Source organism: Lactuca virosa, chromosome 9, assembly GCF_052849685.1.
Source record: "Lactuca virosa cultivar CGN04683 chromosome 9, Lactuca_virosa_CGN04683_v6, whole genome shotgun sequence".
NCBI lineage: Eukaryota > Viridiplantae > Streptophyta > Magnoliopsida > Asterales > Asteraceae > Lactuca > Lactuca virosa.
Genome location: NC_136434.1, coordinates 59,863,493 through 59,884,173, shown reverse-complemented (window position 1 = coordinate 59,884,173; position 20,681 = coordinate 59,863,493). Strand labels below are relative to the sequence as shown.

The 20,681-nt window shown below is 35.2% G+C and overlaps 1 protein-coding gene across 1 annotated transcript; it reads right to left on the bottom strand.

The window, feature by feature from the left end:
* Nucleotides 1–16,015: 16,015 nt before the first annotated feature.
* Nucleotides 16,016–19,830, bottom strand: LOC145138642 (cathecol O-methyltransferase 1-like). The gene is made up of 4 exons (XM_079072687.1): nt 19,320–19,830; nt 16,743–17,053; nt 16,449–16,513; nt 16,016–16,374 (listed from the first exon to the last, which is right to left on the bottom strand). The coding sequence occupies exons 1-4, from the start codon at nt 19,745–19,747 to the stop codon at nt 16,078–16,080; spliced, it is 1,101 nt and encodes a 366-aa protein (XP_078928813.1). The 5' UTR covers nt 19,748–19,830; the 3' UTR covers nt 16,016–16,077.
* Nucleotides 19,831–20,681: the final 851 nt, after the last annotated feature.

Sequence of the window (20,681 nt, the reverse complement as noted above, 5' to 3'; positions counted from 1 at the left end):
TTGGGTCAGTTAAAGTATTTCCTTGGCATAGAAGTTGCTAAAACTAAAAATGGGCTCGTTTTGAGCCAAAGGAAGTATGTGCTCGATATTCTTCAAGATAGTGGCATGCTTGGTTGCAAGCCAAGCAAGTTTCCTAGTGAACAAAATGTGAAGCTTGATCGAGGTGAGAATGAAGAGAAAGTTGATCCAAGTCAATACCGACGACTTGTAGGTAGGTTGTTATACCTTCAAGCTACGAGACCGGATATCACTTATTCGGTGAATATTTTGAGTCAATTTGTCGCTGATCTGAGATGCAACCACTTGGATGCTTTACATCAGGTCCTACGCTACTTAAAGGGTACCGATGGACAGGGAGTGTGTCACAACTAGCAAATTTGGCTAGGAAGTTCTATCCTTATGTAAGCATTATCAATGGCAACAATTGTAACCATCACTTGAAAACATGATGTTTATTCAATAACAACAAAATTCCATCAAACACTGTATACAAACACTTCAAATAGTCAACAAAAGATTGGAAACCCTAAAAATCTCGGTTTAAGTCCAATGTGGACTAGGATTTTCTTATTTGGGCCTAATGGCCGAATAAGTCACCAATTTGACTAGTTTGGACTTAGAACTCTTAATTGGGCTCTAATTCAACCCACCTTCATAAGAATGGACATTTTGGGCCATATTGGGCCTAAAATGGAATAAACTTCTCCAATAAGCCTTATTGGGCCATAACTAGCCTAATTAACCTTGTTGGCCCATAACAAATCCAATAAGCCCTAATAGGCCATAAAACTCATTCTTTTATATAATATGGGCTGTAAACTACCCTAAAGGCCCAATGGGCCGAAAACTTCTTTATGGACCTAATAAATTCGAACCAAGGAAAGGATTTGGACCAAGCTACTTCATCCTTTCTCCTAGCCCAAGTTCACGGCCCAACACAAAAAAAAGAGAGAAGAGATAAATTTGAATTATTAAACCCTGACACATCATTATTACTCAAATGGTATCAAGGCTTAATGCATCACATACATCTAAGACATCTCATTTTCCCATGCAACTTATCTCTTCTCTCCCCTCCCTTCTTTTCTTCCTCTCGGCCGAGAATCACCAAACACACACACATCTTCAAACTTTCATTTCAAACACTCTCAAGAAACATCATCTTCCTTCCTCCAAATTTTCAAGATCTTGGACATTTCAAGGAGGTTCTTCCATAAGAATCATTATCTTTGGTAAGTTGTTGTTTGGATCCATGACCTAGTTTCTTTATTTCACCAAAGCCTCTTCCTAACTCATACAATTTACGTGATCTACTCCTTAGAAGCTTCTTAATTTCGAAATCAACTCAAGGAGGCTTGCTAGGACCAAAAATCTTCTTCATTTCTTCTCCAAAACCGAAACCACAAACCAAGGTGAGTTCATACCCCCTTGTTTTCAGTTTTTACTTGTTTTTGGGAGGAGAATACAAGTACTATGTGTTGATCTATGTGTGTTTGCATCTTATGTGTGATTTCCTTAGTTTTTGGTTGTGATAATGTGTAATACTTGTGATATTTTGAGATCTATAGCAAGAAGGGTGAAAGAATCATAAACAAAAACATAATAAACAACATACATCATAGATCTAAGGGTCCTTAAGTTTAAAAAGTGAAAAACAAAACCAAAAGAACCTTACAAGTGTCATTTTTGCAAAAATAACAAAGATTGGGTATAAATTGTAAATTGTCGTTTTTATGAGGGCTATAAGTTGTTTATTTGTATAAAAGTTGATTTCTACGAAAATAACACTTTTCAAGGGTCAAAAACATAAATTTTAGCTTAATGGGCTTAAAATTGGGCCTAATGGGTTTGGGGCCCAAAGTTGCGAAAAAATGAGGTTTTGAGGGGCTGAATTGGAAAATTTAACAAACTATGGGTCTAAAAAGTAAATAAACTTTTTCAGGGGTTAAAAATGAGTTTATTACCAAATTTGGACTAAAATTGCAAAGTTTTTGAATTTGGGGTCAAAACGGTAAAACTTACGGAATTCGGGCCAAAAATGTAAACTTTTTACAAATAAAGGCTGGAAATGACAAATGCAATAGTTTTGGGCTAAAATTTCTATTCAAATAAAGTTTGGGAGGAAAATGTCAAGAAAAATGGTTTAAGGACCAAAAATGTAAATTTTCATAAAAAGGGACTAAAAGTGCCATTTTTATAGAAAAAGGGACCACAATGATCAATCTAAATATTTTTGGGCCAAATAAACAATTATAAATGTTTGGGTTAAAAATATCAAGTTTATAATGCATGATTTTAGAAAATATATATATATATATATATATATATATATATATATATATATATATATATATATATATATATATATATATATATATATATATATATAACTAAAGCTTCGTAATAATTCGAACGTTAAGTCATTTCTTTTTAAACATTGTGAATAAACATTTAGTAGACAACAAAGATATCAACAATACGAACTTAAACTCGACAAAACATAAACGATTCAATGGTTGGACTCAAATACCTTCTTTCGTGTTATTGGGCCTTTGTGGCCCAATATCATGATTTTTGGGCCCAACATAAATACACATGTTTATTGGGCTGCAGGTGACCCAATTACATGCCTAATGGACCCTCAATGGCTTTACATGCTATTGGGCCGTAGTGGCCCATTTGCATTGCTAGTAAGGTCCAAATAAATCATATGCGTGATGGGCGAACGATCCTTCGCATACTCGACAGCCTTTAATAACATACGTGATTAGTGGGCCCCCGTAGTCCTCTTCTCTTCGTCTATTAGGCTTATCTTCTATTCAAGTAAACAAAAATCAGGTCGTTAAACAAGGTTATTCAATTTCATTTGGATTTAGTGAGTAATAATGGGCGACACCAATGAGTGTCGGTCGTAGTCTGTAGTTATAATCAGAGTCTCCTGGAGGGAGAGCGAGAGTTTGTGTGTAGATTTATACGGGGCTGACTCCCCCACACCTAAGTTGTTCGCTACAGTTAGACTCGGCCAGTCTAGGGTGACAAAATCTTAATTTCAATACCGGCTTTCGCAAGAATGCCAAGACAGACGAACTAGTCATTATTATGCATGGTTATAACGACTCACATAGAGATCCAATACCATCAAAGTAATCATGGGAAATCATATTCATTCGTTGTGACGATATAATAATACAAAACGAACATACTATTTTATCGGAAAACATCGGGTTTTCCGGGGAAACAACATTATTCATTTGCATTTTCAATACAAGAATTCATTATGAGAAGCATATCACTTTTTCACGTTTTGAAATCATTCATGCATATACTTATGGATCATCACACCTATTGTAATAACAATTTCCGTTTCAGAAAATATCGGATTTTCTGGGTTTTAGAAACTATACAAAACATTTACATATCAAACCTGCTTATGAACTCACCAACATTATATATGTTGACCGTTTTCAAAATAACTTGTATTTTCAGGTAACAGATAAGCTGAAGAAAATTTCCAAGTGTGTTAGGATGTTATGTTTTGTGACTCTCAAACAATTTATGCTATGGATATGTATATTTATACAATGTACTTGATGTGAACAAAGTCAGTTGTAATGTATTAATGCATGGTGATGTTTATGTTATGTTTCATGTATATTCATTGTGATGATATTTCAATTTAAGTCACGCGAGCCCTCAGACGTTTCCGCCGTCTGGTTCGGGGGTGTGACAGGTTGGTATCAGAGCTCTGTTTATAGTGAACTGGCATATCTAACCACACATTGATATGAAACTATAAACCCAAAGAGGGACTAAACAACTCTGAACAAAACAAATAAAATATACTAATAAACACTCTTACTTGTGCGACTTAGAAAAATGAACATAATAACAAATCAAAGAAGATGATTGGGAAAAACCTGACGTCTCGGTTAAGCCAGGACTGTTTACGGTTGCATTGGGGATAAATGTAGCCTGGTCAACTACATTTCTTCATAATACAACTATCACATGCCCCGGGGCGATCGCGATGGTCTGTAAACCTAAGGCATACCCTCTTGTTAAACAGGAGGAGAACATCAATCCAATTTTATAACAACTAAAAATATCTTAGGATTAATAATGGTTTGATTATATACCCTCTTGCAGACAGTATGGCTGATTTCCATCTTCCTGGAGATTCGTATTTCCCTAATCAGGGGAATAATGGATGGCTTGAGGAGGAACCTGAGGAGGAGCCCGAAGAGGAACCTGCAGAAGAGTCTGAGGAAGAACAGGAGGTTGGGATCGAAGACGGGCCTGCAGAGCCTGTGGCTGACCCCGGAGGAGAAGAATCTAGCGATAGTAGTGACGATGACTCGGACGCTGAGTCTGTAGTCATCAACCCACCATTTCCAGTTAGGGTGCCAACACATCGGATGGGCCCTAATGGCCCTACACCCCCATGGGGAGTCGATATTTAGAGATGGAGTAGGCAGCAAGGTCAGCGACCCTCGTACGACATGGCGAGGGAATTCTATGATCTGAGGGATGGAGGGCCGGCTGACCGAGCATTTCCTGTTATGGTGAGGAGGTTGCGAAACACCGGTGACCTAGCCCAGGACACAGCCGAGCAGCTGAACCAGATGCAAGCCGCAGTGGCAAGAGCGGAACGAGAAACTCAGGAAGTAATCCATAACTTTCATGTACGTCAAGCAATTTGAGAGGACCGACTACGAGCCACGCAACGACAGGTGGCGCGTCTTCAGGACGCATCCACATCATCAGCCCCACCACCCGACACATCTCGGAGCACTTCGGATCAGTAGACCCCCTACTAGTGCTATGTTCTCTTATGCTTACCATGTTATGTACTACCGACTCCATGTTTAAGTGATTACACTACTCATAGAGTCGTTATGCTGCCGAACTTTGTACCCTTATGTATGCTCCTTAGAGAAAAAATTTCATGTATCAAAGTACGGATATTATTAGTGGAAAATATTATGTGTTTATTTGTGATGTTGTGATCTGCTATGTGTTTTATATTCTTATTGCTTAGTGTAAATATATGGACACACTTAGATGCGCAATCGATTCACGAAATTCCCAACTTAAAATACAATACGTACTCAACATCTTTCTGTTCCATAACAGCAAGATGCCACAAAGACCAAACCGCGGAAACAATCAACCACCGACACCACCGGAAATCAACTCAGCTGCGTTTCAAGCAGCTGTATCTGCTGCAGTCACAGCAGCAATGACGCAAATCCACAATGGGAACAATGGTGGAGGAAACGGGCAGGGGGCCGGAAGTTCAAACAACGGGATGAACCAAGGACCTATCAAGGCATGCTCTTACAAAGATTTCACCAACGCCAAGCCACGAACCTTTAATGGCACAGGGGGAATGATAACCCTGAAGAGATGGATTGAAAAGGTGGAATCGGTGTTCGAGATATGCGGATGCCCTGAAGAAGTCAAGGTGAAGTTTGCAGCATGTACATTTGCTGATCAAGCTCTCACCTGGTGGAATGGACATATGGAGGCTATGACTCTTCCGGTGGCTAATGCCATGCCTTGGACGAAATTGAAGGAAATGCTAATGGCTGAGTACTGCCCGCGTGGCGAAGTTCAGAAAATGGAGCAAGAGTTATGGGAACTCACAGTCCGAAACTCCGACATCGATGCCTACATATCGAGGTTTAGCGAACTGTCCCTGTTGTGCCCTGGCATGATTACTTCTGAAGGGAAGAAAATCGAACGATTCATCTGGGGATTAACTCCCCCAACTCAATGAAACGTGATTTCTGCGAATCCAGAAACCTTTGACAGTGCCAAGAGGTTGGCCAAGAAACTATACGACCACAACAACAAGAAAGGCGAGAAGGTAGGGGAAACTGAAAACAAGAAGGAGAGTGACAACAAGAAAGGAAAGAATAACAAGCAGAAGGGACGACAAGGCACCGAGTCGTCAAAGAAACAACAGACAGTGATAGTTCATGCTGCAACCACCCAAGTTCCCTCCACACCACATGCTCCAGCCTCATCCACCCCAAGTGCCCCTAAGCAGTATTCTGGGAATCTCCCAAAGTGCAACAAGTGCAATCTCCATCACAATGGTGAATGCAGGGAGATGCATTGTACTAGTTGCAACCGAAAGGGTCACACGGCAAAATATTGTAGGACCTATCCTCCCCAGAACCAGCAACAAGGAAACAACAACAACCGCAACAACAACAACAACAACACCAACAACAACAACGGCAACAACACTGGGGCTAGCCACACCTGTTATGGATGTGGAAGGACTAGGTATTTCCGTCGAAACTGCCCCAATAGCAAAAACCAAGGGAAAGGAGAAGCAGGGAGAGTGCTGACCATGGGTCAAGGAGAAGCGGTTCAGGATCCCGCTGTTGTCACTGGTACGTTTCTCCTTAACCACACATATGCATGCATTCTGTTTGATACCGGGGCAGAGCGAAGTTTTGTGAGTAGTAAACTCAAACATATGCTAAAACAACAACCCCAGAAGCTTAATGAAACCTTTACGGTGGAAATGGCTAATGGGAAAACAGAATCAACCGGGGAAATCTACGTAGGATGTACCCTAACCTTAAATCACCACGCCTTTCAAATAAACTTGATGCCTGTAACTATTAGGAGTTTCGATGTGATTATCGGCATGGATTGGTTGAGCCCCCATCATGTCGAAATTATGTGTTGCGAGAAGGCTGTTCGCCTTCATCTCCCTAACCACGAAATCCTAGTTATATACGGAGATAAACCAAGTACGAACCTTCGTCTCATCTCGTGCATTAAGGCACAGAAGTGTCTACAAAAGAAGGACTTGGCGTTTCTGGCTCACATAGTGGATAAGTCCAAGGAAGAGGTCAATATTCGAGACATCCCAGTGGCTTGCGACTTCCCAGATGTCTTTCCTGAAGATCTTCCGGGGATACCCCCAGAAAGACAAGTCGAGTTCCGAATTGACCTTGTGCCGGGAGCTACACCCATTGCCAAATCGCCCTATAGGTTGGCTCCTGCGGAGATGCAAGAACTGTCAAGCCAACTCAGCGAACTCTTGAGCAAAGGATTCATCCGACCTAGCTTCTCACCCTGGGGAGCTCCGGTCCTTTTTGTTAAGAAGAAGGACGGATCCTTTAGGATGTGTATCGATTATAGAGAACTGAATAAGCTTACTATCAAAAATCGCTACCCCCTTCCACGAATCGACGATCTATTCGACCAGCTCCAAGGAGCAAATTACTTCTCTAAGATAGATCTGCGATCCGGATACCACCAACTCAAGGTCCGGGAAGAGGATATCCCCAAGACCGCTTTCCGAACCTGCTATGCACATTATGAATTCGTTGTAATGCCCTTCTGTCTAACGAATGCCCCTGCCGCATTCATGGACCTGATGAATCGAGTCTGCCGACCATTCCTCGACAACTTTGTCATTGTTTTCATCGACGATATCCTGGTCTATTCTCGAAGCGAAGAAGAGCATAGCCGACATCTCCTGCAAATCTTGGAAACCCTACGGACCGAAAAGTTATACGCAAAACTCTCTAAGTGTGAGTTCTGGCTCCGTAACGTAAACTTTTGGGTCATGTTGTCAGTCAAGAAGGGATACATGTGGACCCTTCTAAGATCAAAGCCATTGAAGGATGGGCAGTCCCAATGACACCCACAGAAATCATACGCGAAACGACAGAGAAGATAGTTCAAATTAGAGCTCGACTTCAAGCATCACGAGACCGACAGAAGAGCTACACTGATAAACGGCGAAAGCCCTTGGAGTTTCAAGTCGAGGATCGGGTGTTGCTAAAGGTCTCTCCCTGGAAAGGGATGATTCGTTTCGGGAAACGAGGAAAACTAAACCCACGGTACATTGGACCATTCGAGATTCTTGCCGGAATTGGTCCAGTGGCTTATAGACTGCAGCTACCTACCGAGCTCAGCAGTGTACACCCCGTGTTCCATGTCTCCAATTTGAAGAAGTGCTTATCCGACGAAACTCTCGTCATCCCTTTGGAAGAAATCGAAATCAACGAGAATATCCTGTTCATCGAGGAACCAGTTGAAATCATGGACAGGGAAGTGAAGCGTACTAAGCAAAGTCGCATTCCGATTGTGAAAGTTCGGTGGAACGCGAAACGTGGACCGGAATTCACACGGGAACGCGAAGACCAGATGAAGCAAAAGTACCCTCACCTATTCTCGCATTCTCAATTCTAGATTCGAAAAGAATTTCGGGACGAAATTCCCTCTAACGGGGGGATGATGTCACAACTAGCAAATTTGGCTAGGAAGTTCTATCCTTATGTAAGCATTATCAATGGCAACAATTGTAACCATCACTTGAAAACATGATGTTTATTCAATAACAACAAAATTCCATCAAACACTGTATACAAACACTTCAAATAGTCAACAAAAGATTGGAAACCCTAAAAATCCCGGTTTAAGTCCAATGTGGACTAGGATATTCTTATTTGGGCCTAATGGCCCAATAAGTCTCCAATTTGACTAGTTTGGACTTAGAACTCTTAATTGGGCTCTAATTCAACCCAATTTCATAAGAATGGACATTTTGGGCCATATTGGGCCTAAAATGGAATAAACTTCTCCAATAAGCCTTATTGGGCCATAACTAGCCTAATTAACCTTGTTGGGCCATAACAAATCCAATAAGCCCTAATGGGCCATAAAACTCATTCTTTTATACAATATGGGCCGTAAACTACCCTAAAGGCCCAATGGGCCGAAAACTTCTTTATGGACCTAATAAATTCGAACCAAGGAAAGGATTTGGACCAAGCTACTTCATCCTTTCTCCTAGCCCAAGTTCACGGCCCAACACAAAAAAGAGAGAGAGAGAGAGAGAGAGAGAGAGAGAGAAAAGATTAATTTGAATTATTAAACCTTGACACATCATTATTACTCAAAGGGTATCAAGGCTTAATGCATCACATACATCTAAGACATCTCATTTTCCCATGCAACTTATCTCTTCTCTCCCCTCCCTTCTTTTCTTCCTCTCGTCCAAGAATCACCAAACACACACACACATCTTCAAACTTTCATTTCAAACACTCTCAAGAAACATCTTCTTCCTTCCTCAAAATTTTCAAGATCTTGGACATTTCAAGGAGGTTCTTCCATAAGAATCATCATCTTTGGAAGTTTTTGTTTGGATCCATGACCTAGTTTCTTTATTTCATCAAAGCCTCTTCCTAACTCATACAATTTTCGTAATCTACTCCTTAGAAGCTTCTTAATTTAGAAATCAACTCAAGGAGGCTTGCTAGGACCAAAAATCTTCATTTCTTCTCCAAAACCGAAACCACAAACCAAGGTGAGTTCATACCCCCTTGTTTTTGGTTTTTACTTATTTTTGGGAGGAGAATACAAGTACTATGTGATGATCTATGTGTGTTTGCATCTTATGTGTGATTTCCTTAGTTTTTGGTTGTGATAATGTGTAATACTTGTGATATTTCGAGATCTGTAGCAAGAAGGGTGAAAGAATCATAAACAAAAACATAATAAACAACATACATCATAGATCTAAGGGTCCTTAAGTTTAAAAGGTGAAAAACAAAACCAAAAGAACCTTACAAGTGTCATTTTTGCAAAAATAACAAAGATTGGGTATAAATTGTAAATAGTCGGTTTTATGAGGGTTATAAGTTGTTTATTTGTATAAAAGCTGATTTCTATGAAAATAACACTTTTCAAGCGTCAAAAACATAAATTTTAGCTTAATGGGCTTAAAATTGGGCCTAATGGGTTTTGGGCCCAAAGTTGCGAAAAAATAAGGTTTTGAGGGGCTGAATTGGAAAATTTAACAAACTATGGGTCTAAAATGTAAATAAACTTTTTCAGGGGTTAAAAATGAGTTTATTACCAAATTTGGACTAAAATTGCAAAGTTTTTGAATTTGGGGTCAAAACGGTAAAACTTACGGAATTCGGGCCAAAAATGTAAACTTTTTACAAATAAAGGCTAGAAATGACAAATGCAATAGTTTTGGGCTAAAATTTCTATTCAAATAAAGTTTGGGAGGAAAATGTCAAGAAAAATAGTTTAAGGACCAAAAATGTAAATTTTAATAAAAATGGACTAAAAGTGCCATTTTTATAGAAAAAGGGACCACACTGATCAATCTAAATGTTTTTGGGCCAAATAAACAATTATAAATGTTTGGGTTAAAAATATTAATTTTATAATGCATGATTTTAGAAATATATATATATATATATATATATATATATATATATATATATATATATATATATATATAACTAAAGCTTCGTAATAATTCGAACGTTAAGTCATTTCTTTTTAAACGTTGTGAATAAACATTTAGTAGACAACAAAGATATCAACAATACGAACTTAAACTCGACAAAACATAAATGATTCGATGGTTGGACTCAAATACCTTCTTTCGTGTTATTGGGCCTTTGTGGCCCAATATCATGATTTTTGGGCCCAACATAAATACACATGTTTATTGGGCATCAGGTGACCCAATTAAATGCCTAATGGACCCTCAATGGCTTTTACATGCTATTGGGCCGTAGTGGCCCATTTGCATTGCTAGTAAGGTCCAAATAAATCATATGCGTGATGGGCGAACGAGTCCTTCGCATACTCGACAGCCATTAATAACATACGTGATTAGTGGGCCCCCGTAGTCCTCTTCTCTTCGTCTATTAGGCTTATCTTCTATTCAAGTAAACAAAAATCAGGTCGTTAACCAAGGTTATTCAATTTCATTTGGATTTAGTGAGTAATAACGGGCGACACCAATGAGTGTCGATCGTAGTCTGTAGTTATAATCAGAGTCTCCTGGAGGGAGAGTGAGAGTTTGTGTATAGATCTATACAGGGCTGACTCCCCCACACCTAAGTTGTTCGCTATAGTTAGACTCGGCCAGTCTAGGGTGACAAAATCTTAATTTCAATACCGGCTTTCGCAAGAATGCCAAGACAGACGAACTAGTCATTCTTATGCATGGTTATAACGACTCACATAGAGATCCAATACCATCAAAGTAATCATGGGAAATCATATTCATTCGTTGTGACGATACAATAATACAAAACGAACATACTATTTTATCGGAAAACATCGGGTTTTCCGGGGAAACAACATTATTCATTTGCACTTTCAATACAAGAATTCATTATGAGAAACATATCACTTTTTCACGTTTCGAAATCATTCACGCATATACTTATGGATCATCACACCTATTGTAATAACAATTGCCGTTTCAGAAAATATCGGATTTTCTGGGTTTTACAAACTATACAAAACATTTACATATCAAACCTGCTTATGAACTCACCAACATTATATATGTTGACCGTTTTCAAAATAACTTGTATTCTCAGGTAACAGATAAGCTGAAGAAAATTTCCAAGTGAGTTAGGATGTTATGTTTTGTGACTCTCAAACAATTTATGCTATGGATATGTATATTTATACAATGTACTTGATGTGAACAAAGTCAGTTGTAATGTATTAATGCATGGTGATGTTTATGTTATGTTTCATGTATATTCATTGTGATGATATTTCAATTTAAGTCACGCGAGCCCTCGGACGTTTCCGACGTCTAGTTCGGGGGTGTGACAGAGTGCTCTTACCTAAAGATGGACACCCACAGTTGACGGCCTTTTGTGACTCTGATTGGCTTGGTTTCCCCTACACAAGGTGCTCACGTACCAGGTATCTCATTATGCTTGGCAGGGCTCCTATTTCGTGGAAGATGAAGAAGCAGGTAGTGGTTTCACGGTCATCTGCAGAGGCGGAATATAGAGCTATGGCATCTATAGTTAGTGAAATTATTTGGATTCGTTGGCTTTTAAAGGATTTACAAGTTAACATCACTTCTCCTACAGATTTGTTTTGTGACAATCAGGCAGCCCGACACATTGCCAACAATCCTATGTTTCATGAAAGGATGAAACACGTGGAGATAGACTGTTTTTTATCCGTGAGCGTGTTCTTTCTAAGGAAATAATGCCATTGAAGATTAATAGCAAGTTACAAGTCGCTGATTTACTCACTAAAGGCCTTGGTTCGGCTCAATTCAATTTTTTTCTTAGCAAGATGGGCGTTATTGACTTGCACGCTCCATCTTAAGGGGGAGTATGGGATATAGTTTATTAGTTGTCATTACTTTATCTATTACTCCTTTGTTATTCCCGTCATTCTAGATTAGTTTGTTATCTTTGGTCTAATTTTGTAACCTATATTAAGTATCATTTGGCGTATTGAATAAGTAAGCTGAATATTATTCCAAACTCTATACCATCGTTTCTTAGACCGTAACACGTTTTCTCTGATTCATAAACCTCCATCTTTTTTTATTCTTTGAAAGTCTTTTGGGAAAGAGATTTTGTTTGAATTATGTTGTTTAGGATTTTTTTCTCCATTCCAGTTGAAAATATAAAATTTGTTTGTTGCTTAAGTGACCAACTCTATCGGTATTTTGAAAGAAGGAAACTGTTTTAAACACCTTCTGTATAGTCAAAGTTATTGACCAAAGTACCAAAGGTGAATCTAGATGCATTAGACACACAAGAACATGAACAAGATATAGAACACTTATGTAGTCTAGATGTTGCATGTATGTATTTCAGAAGGGTAAAATCGCCATTTACTCATCCATCCCAAAATAAAAGTATTTGTTTCTACAATTCTGATTTCTTAAAGTCAAATTGGCATATCAAGTTCTGAAAGTATTTGTTTCTAGAGTTCCGTGCTAACCAAATTGGTGTTGTTGACAAGTTAGGTTGACTTTCCGAGTACTAATTTTTGCAGGGTGTACAATATGAACCTGTTGAACAAGTTCATGATTTGAAGCACTATGTAACAAGGTAATCTTTCTTTAGAATTTAGGTACATATTTATCATAAATCATGTGTATTTTGACATATCAAAAGTCAAAAACTAAATCAATCTTTCTTGATCAGGAGAGAATCCCTTTAAAAGGTTGATGGTGAAGGTTAGTGTATAATAATCTTTCTTGGATTACCGAGTAGTTGTTAAATTATCTCATAAAACCCACCAATTGCTATTTAAGTTGTCTTCGTTGAATTTCTATTTGCATATCTACATGCCTTTGAACTTGTTCATATAATTCCTACACCTAAAAAACAGTAAGACTAACTTATATAATTAGTACATTTACTTTATTTTTACCAATAATAACAATGTACTAATATGTTTATTAATTAAATATATTAGTATGTAATCAGTGGCGGAACTAGAAATTTTTATAAGGGGTAGCACAAAAAAAATCTCGATAAAAGATAATAAGATAACATTTTTTTTAATTACGATTTCACTATACTCGGCTACTAATATAGAAAATATATCCTTACCAATTACTTCACAAATGACCTTGATTATCTCTTGGAAAAGCATTAAACAATTTCTTTCTTAATCTTCGAAGATGTCAATTTTTCATTTTTAGAAATATTTTTTGAAATAACATTATAAAGTTTTCATTATGTTTCCAAAGGAAAGATAATTCTTCAAATGAAAAGGCCTCTACAAACAAGGTTAAAGATTTAAAAATCATAATTTAAGATTTAAATCTAAATTCACCAACAACATAACAAGTGAACAAGTAATTAGTTAATTTTAGGTTTTCAATATGAACAACCAAATAAAATAAAAACAGTAAAACATTAAAAATTAAAATAAATAACTAATACTTTTTTCATTCTTGCTATTTAAAAAGAACTAAAGAAGTCAAACTAGGTGTAAGTATGGAAGAAACAGAAGAAGTGGCACCAAGTTGTAGTTGTATTATCGGAGGTTGTTTTGCTGTGAAATAGGGGTTTATTGTGCTGTGAAATAGGGGCATTGGGGCAGAGAAAGAAAAATATAAAACCCAATTCATTTCCTTCTACTTTCATATAGTGGGTCATTTTCTTCATTCAGTAGGCTACTTGTTTTTTAATTGGGCTTTTAATTTAGTATACATAATCATAAAATATTTTATCAGGTGTACTGACCAATATATATAAAACATATATATCTAAAAATTCAAAATTTTATTACGTGTGGGTAGAAAATGAGGGGTAGCACGTGCTACCCCTACCAACTAGTTAGTTTCGCCATTGTATGTAATTGTATTATACATTTATAATGTATTATATAATTTGTATAATGTGTTTATTAATTAAAGTTGTTTATCTGAATAACGTACATGATGTTAATCGATCAATATTTGACATATAAATGATTTTAAGTTATTCAACAATAGTCATGACAAACAATATAATGTGATTTAATGTTAACAATTGTCACCGTTTAATCTATTATGTGTCACTAAAAATCAATAATAGTCATGAAAAATTAAAACAAACATGTGACTAAAAGTAGTTTATGGTCACGACTTAATATATTACACGTCACTAAAAGTCAACAATAGCCATGACAAATGACAAAAAACATGTGACGAATAGTAGTTTATGGCCACATTTTAATATATTTCGTATCACTAAAAGTCAACAATAGTCTTGTCAAACGAAAAAACGTGTGACTAATAGTAGTTTATGGTCACGGTTTAATATATTATGTGTCACTAAAAGTCAACAATAGTCATGAAAAACGAAAAAACTTGCGACTAAATGTAGTTTATGGTCATGTTTTAATCTGTTATGTGTCACTAAAAGTCAGCAATAGTCATAATAAACAAAATAACTTGTGAGGGAAAATAGTTTATGGTGACGGTTATCAAAAAATGATTGAAAAAACTACAAAAGTTGGTACCCTATGGTAACGGTTTTTACCTATAGTAATAGTTTTATGGGTTATAGTCACTAAAATTAAACGTCACCATAACTTCTCATTAGTGATGCGACGTTTCCTTTCACATTGAATGATAAAAAACGTCATAAAATGTCTATAGTGACAATTTTTTTCTTTTTGCATGGCCAAATGTCAGTTTTGTACTAATGCCCATTTAATCGATTTCTGGAACAATCTGTGAATCTGTCCCAATTTTTAAGTTTTCTACAATGTTGCTACCGACTTTTTAGTCTAAAGAGTGAAGGGTGAAGAAAAGAGTTCGAGACTTCAGAATTGGAGTTCAAAGTTGGCTTCAGCCGTTTAGAGGTATTTTTCTATTTGATTAATCTTAGCTCTTATTTCTCGATATTTATAACAGTCATATCTTATCTTTCCAATCTTCTCTCTAATCAATTTGTGTTGGTATCTTTGTTTCAAGAGGTGTACTTGATTATCTAAACTCTAAAGTTCGGATTTTGTCCGAAGGTTTGAGGTATTTTTATGTGTTTTATAGAGTTTTGGAGTTCATCTGCTCATGTCTTTAACTTCATATTTGTGTTCTAACTCATGTTTACTTTTCTCTATCAGTATACACTTATTGAGATATTTCTGGAGGTTAGGGGCATCATTTTTGTGTGCTGATTCAGAAGGTATAACTTTTGCACTGTTGATATTAGTTTTTAAAAATTAGATTCTGATTTTTCAGATCACTTCTACTTCAAAGTCAAGACATAAACCCAAACCTTGATGGTTGTATCATTTTTATCAATCATACGATACAAATATAGGGGCATAATTTTTTTTTTAATCTTGTCGAGGGCATTAAAACTAATGGACCAATTTTACCCCTTAAGAGAAGGAAACATTACAAACACCTGATACAACTACTAGGCCAATGACCTTTTGGTATCTAAAACCCACATTAACAAAGTTATTTTCGAACATGAGCTACTTCTTCTCTCTTCTAATTACTATCTTAACTATTTATGGAAAATACATCTAAGCTACGTCAACTATCCGATAAAAACTTTATCCATTCTCTCGACAAATTACAATAATGGATCTCAAACTCTCCAACATTGTTGAAAACCTTGAGAAATTTGTCATATAAGCTTACTTTAAATCCTATTTATTGGATAAACATATCCATTTTTCTCATGTGGGTAAATATCACACTAATAAACCTCTTTTAATCTAGGATTTAAGGTAATTACTTATAAATGAAGATATCATTAATGATGAAATATAAAACACATATAATTATAGAAAACTCTACTTGTAAATTTCCATGACCCAAAGGTTGCAAACAAAGCATTCCATTTTTATTCCAGTGAATCCTGCATTTTTAGCCAACACAAGAAACTCATGCTCTGTGCGCTCCTTTCCTCCTGGATTTTGTGTCATCATGATTGCATCTATTTGAGTGGTGACTTTATTGGAAGAGCTTGTGTTGGACAAAAAAGGAAGAATGCTCTCAACTACAATAACCTTCCCCTCATTTGACAATGCCTTGTAGCAATTCTTTAGCAACTTTTCACAATGATCATCGCTCCAATCATGCAATATCCACTATGCCAGATTTCATGTTTCATCAATTAGAAAGACATTCAATTCAAATTGTAAGGATATTCGTGAAAAATTACCTTCATAAAGATGACATCACTTGGGGGAACCTCTTCAAACATATCTCCTCCAATATGTTCTATACCTACATTTACAATAAGAAAAACATGAATAAATGAGGTTGTCAAAAAAGTTTAGGACCAAAAAAAATCAAAGAACCAAAACAGAACGGTTCTTGGTTTTAGATTTTATTTAAATTTGGCTTTAGGTTTGAAATTCAATTAACCCGATTTTTTTCTTTAGGTTCCATTATTTTTTTCCCAGATTGATCGTCTTTATTTTTAAAAGGTTAAGAAGGCCTAAACTAAACATACCAGGATAGCCTGGTGCATGTTGAATCACATGTGGCAAATCAAAATTAATGCCTTTTATACTGGGATATTTTGATATGATGATCTTGAGATTGACTCCTAAACCACCTCCCACATCAACCACTTGCTTGAGGTTTTCAAAACCATTGTAGCACTCTAGAATTTTGTTCATCACCATAGTAGTATGATTCGTCATGGCATTGTTGAAGACCTCATTGAACCTTGCATCTAATGCTGGATATTCAAATGCATGTGTTCCATGAACCATATCAAAAGGAACGCCTCCTTCTAACAATGAATCTTTGAGTTTAAACCTTGTTCAATAAACAAAAAAAAAAGTCCATCACCCTAATAATCAGAGTACAATTCACTGGTGCAAAACATTAATCTTGTTTATAGACCTTAATAAAAGTCATTTGCAATGGTCAACCTCTCAAAAGCTTTTAATTTTGATCGAAAAACTATTGTTATAAACTTACACCAACCATTAACCTTTTATAAACTATAATCATGATTTTATTTTTTCTACTTTTAAGTCTGTGTTATATATTTTTTACAAATAACATTAGTTGATAATAATATTTTAATATATAAAAGAACGATAAAATCGTATGTTATGTTTTTTTTTGGGAGGTATTTGTATCATTTTGAAAAAAAAAAAAAAACTTTTTATGATGAAAATTTCTATAAAATATATTCAATTTTTTTTGTATATTTAAGCAAATAGATCTAATAATAACAAAATAAAATGATTAATTAATATCTAAATATAACTAGGATATAAAATAAATTACCAATATCGACAAAGCATATAGAAGAATTAAAAAGTTAGAGTTTACAAAGGATTGTATTTACCATTCAAAAAAGTTTTCATGTCCAATAATAATAATTAAAAGCTAATAGTATTTTTTTTTAGAAAAAACAAGAGTTGGAGGCGCTTCAATGTTTATCATTAAAAAGAAATAATTTCATATGTCGCTTCAACGTTTATCATTAAAAAGAAATAATTTCATATGTACTCCTAAATTGTTTCGTGTATGTGTACCCTTTTAAGTGAAATAATGTGAATATCCTTCCATAATTTGACAATTTATGTAGGTGAGCAAGGATACTTATGGAGCATCCTTTAAAAAAATTTCGATTTACTTAACTAATTAATCTATAGCCATTTGAGCGGATTCCACCTAGTCAGATTTTGCTCATAGATTACATAACCCACACTGTATTAATCCTCATGTTACCCTCATCCGCTAATTCGGTAAAAAAAGTTTTATAAACCTGTGACTGAACTAAATAAAAATTTAACATATATATATATATATATATATATATATATATATATATATATATATATATATATAATTGAGAAAATAAAAAAGGTTGAGAATTGAGGAATCATTCTCAGCCACTCATTTATTTTTGCCGCAAAAGCCTCCGTTGTACCAGCGAAAGTGGATAAGGAATACATATGTGTTTCCAACAAAAAATGTTTCCTTAAACTATGCTAATCATTACCTTAATATATACAAAAACATAATTATTTTCGTTTTTTTAATTTTTAAAAACCTATTTTTATCGAAAAATGACTTTAAATATACCAAAATTCATGATTTTTATTCTCTACAAATAGACATCCATATTGATATACTTTTAAGATAAAATAAAAAAATTATTATTTTTATATTTTCAGCTATCGTTATTCATAAGTGAATAAAAATGTATCAGATTTTTGTTACAGTATATTCGTTATTCACTTATGAATAAAAATATATAATTAATTTTTTTTACAGTTTAAGTATCATTTATACTACTTATTCATATATGAATAACAAAATTAACTGTAAAAAAAATCTGATAAATATTTTATTCATATATGAATATAAAATATGACGACAATTAATACACGTTTTATTCATATATAAATATAATATATGACGAAAGATGATGTAAAAAATATATTTTAAGTAATAAAACTTTATTACGTGTCATATTCATATATGAACGATATTTAAACTATAAAAAAAAAGTTAAGCATACGTTTTATTCATAAGTGAATAACGAATATATTGTAATAAAAATCTGATAGATTTTTATTCACTTATTAATAACGAGAGCTGAAACTCTAAAAAAATAAATTTTTTATTTTATGCTAAAACTATATCAATATGGATGTTTATTTATAGAGAATAAAAAATTATGAATTTTGATATATTTAAAAGAATTTTCGATAAAAATGGCTTTCTAAAAATAAAAAAAAACAAAAAAAAATGTTTTTGTGTATATTAAAGTAATGATTAGCATAGTTTAATGAAACATGTTTGGTTGGAAAACACATGTTTATCCGTTATCCATTTCCGACCGTACGCTAAGTGTTTTGCGGCAAAATAAATGTGTGGCTGAGAATGATTCTCCCATTCTCAAACTTTTTTTTTCTCAATTGAACTTTCTTTATATATATATATATATATATATATATATATATATATATATATATATATATATATATATATATATATATATATATATTCCGAAACTTCTCCCATTGTTTTGATATAAACTGTTTAGTGTGATTAAACATACCAACTGTCAACAAACACTTTATCTTGAAGCAACTCCATCAAAGCACATAAGGACACCCCATCTTTGTTTGGAACAAAGTATTTGGCAACGGGGGTGAGTCCATACACTCGAACCAGACCAAACTCACGTTCTTGTTGATTGCAGGTTACAACAGAATGAGTACCGAGCAACCGAAGCATTCGATCGACCATCTGGTGGGCACTCGGATTTGTCATGGACAAACGGGATACGATCTCATGTGCCGAGAGTCGTGCTTCAGGTCCTGCCTCTGCTATAGTCTCGAAGATCTTGAGCTTCATTGCATTCACCAGCACCATGGTGAGGGACATGGAGGTAACCAGTTGCATTGCGTATGCGAATTGCTCCTCTTCCGAACCCATTTTTGAGTCTGAATATTTACAGGCTGTCAAGCTTTGGGTATTTGGCATGATAATACTTTATAGCACTTGTCCGTGCTTGCTTCTCCTCTCTATATAATGTATATGTAATGTATATGTAATAACCCCTCGATAGAATAAAAATAAATTATGTGGTTGTTTTTGAGGTTTTGAGAACGCATGTGCGTGGGTCTCGTAGACCGTGCAAATTTCGAAGTGATTGTTGTGGTGGTTGTCTCATGCTCAAGATTGATTGTTGATTTGTGGGTATATCACCCACTTGTTATATTAAGCACATTTTTTTCATTTTTATAGTAAACTTACTGATTGCACCCAAAGTTTGAAATTTTATAAATTTTTTAGGGGAAAATACTAATCTACCCAAATATACTAATTACCTATAAAAAAATTAGCCAAAAAAAACATTAGTCAAAACTAGCCCACAAAATAGTAGATAGGTTAGGGTTGACTACGGTCAACCTTTGAAAACTACTATTTCGTCGCAATGGACTACTCTTTCGTGACTCGTCTACTGTTTTGTGGCACATAGTATATGATGTCTTATTTTTCAGTTTAAGTTACTTTTTTCTCATTTTTTCTTCCATTGTCTATTATTTTCTCTCAATGGAGCACCCGAAGAACAACGAGGTACGTCCATTTTTAATCAAAATTTTACCGTATTGAAAAAATTTTATATGGGGATAACTTTTTTGTATATGGGGATAACTTTTTTTTGAAAAAAACCGAAAAAAAAAATTAAAATCGTAGGTTTCTTATGAAACCTACGATGTACCAGTCCCCAATGCATAGATTGTGCAGTGTGGACTTGTACATCGTAGGTTTCGTAAGAAAACTCCGGTTTTGATTTTTTTTTCCGGTTTTTTTCAAAAAAAAATAGTTATCCTCATATACAAAAACTACTCCTAATCAACAATACGGTAAAATTTTGATTAAAAATTGGCGTACCTCGTTGTTCTTCGGGTGC

Excerpts from the sequence above, each read along its gene's own strand:
- LOC145138642 (XM_079072687.1), bottom strand. The coding sequence starts at position 19,747 with ATGCCAAATACCCAAAGCTTGACAGCCTGTAAATATTCAGACTCAAAA. Across the intron at positions 17,054-19,319 it reads AAAGTGTTTGTTGACAGTTG|GTTTAAACTCAAAGATTCAT; the intron begins GTATGTTTAATC and ends TTATTGAACAAG. Across the intron at positions 16,514-16,742 it reads ACATGCACCAGGCTATCCTG|GTATAGAACATATTGGAGGA; the intron begins GTATGTTTAGTT and ends TTGTAAATGTAG.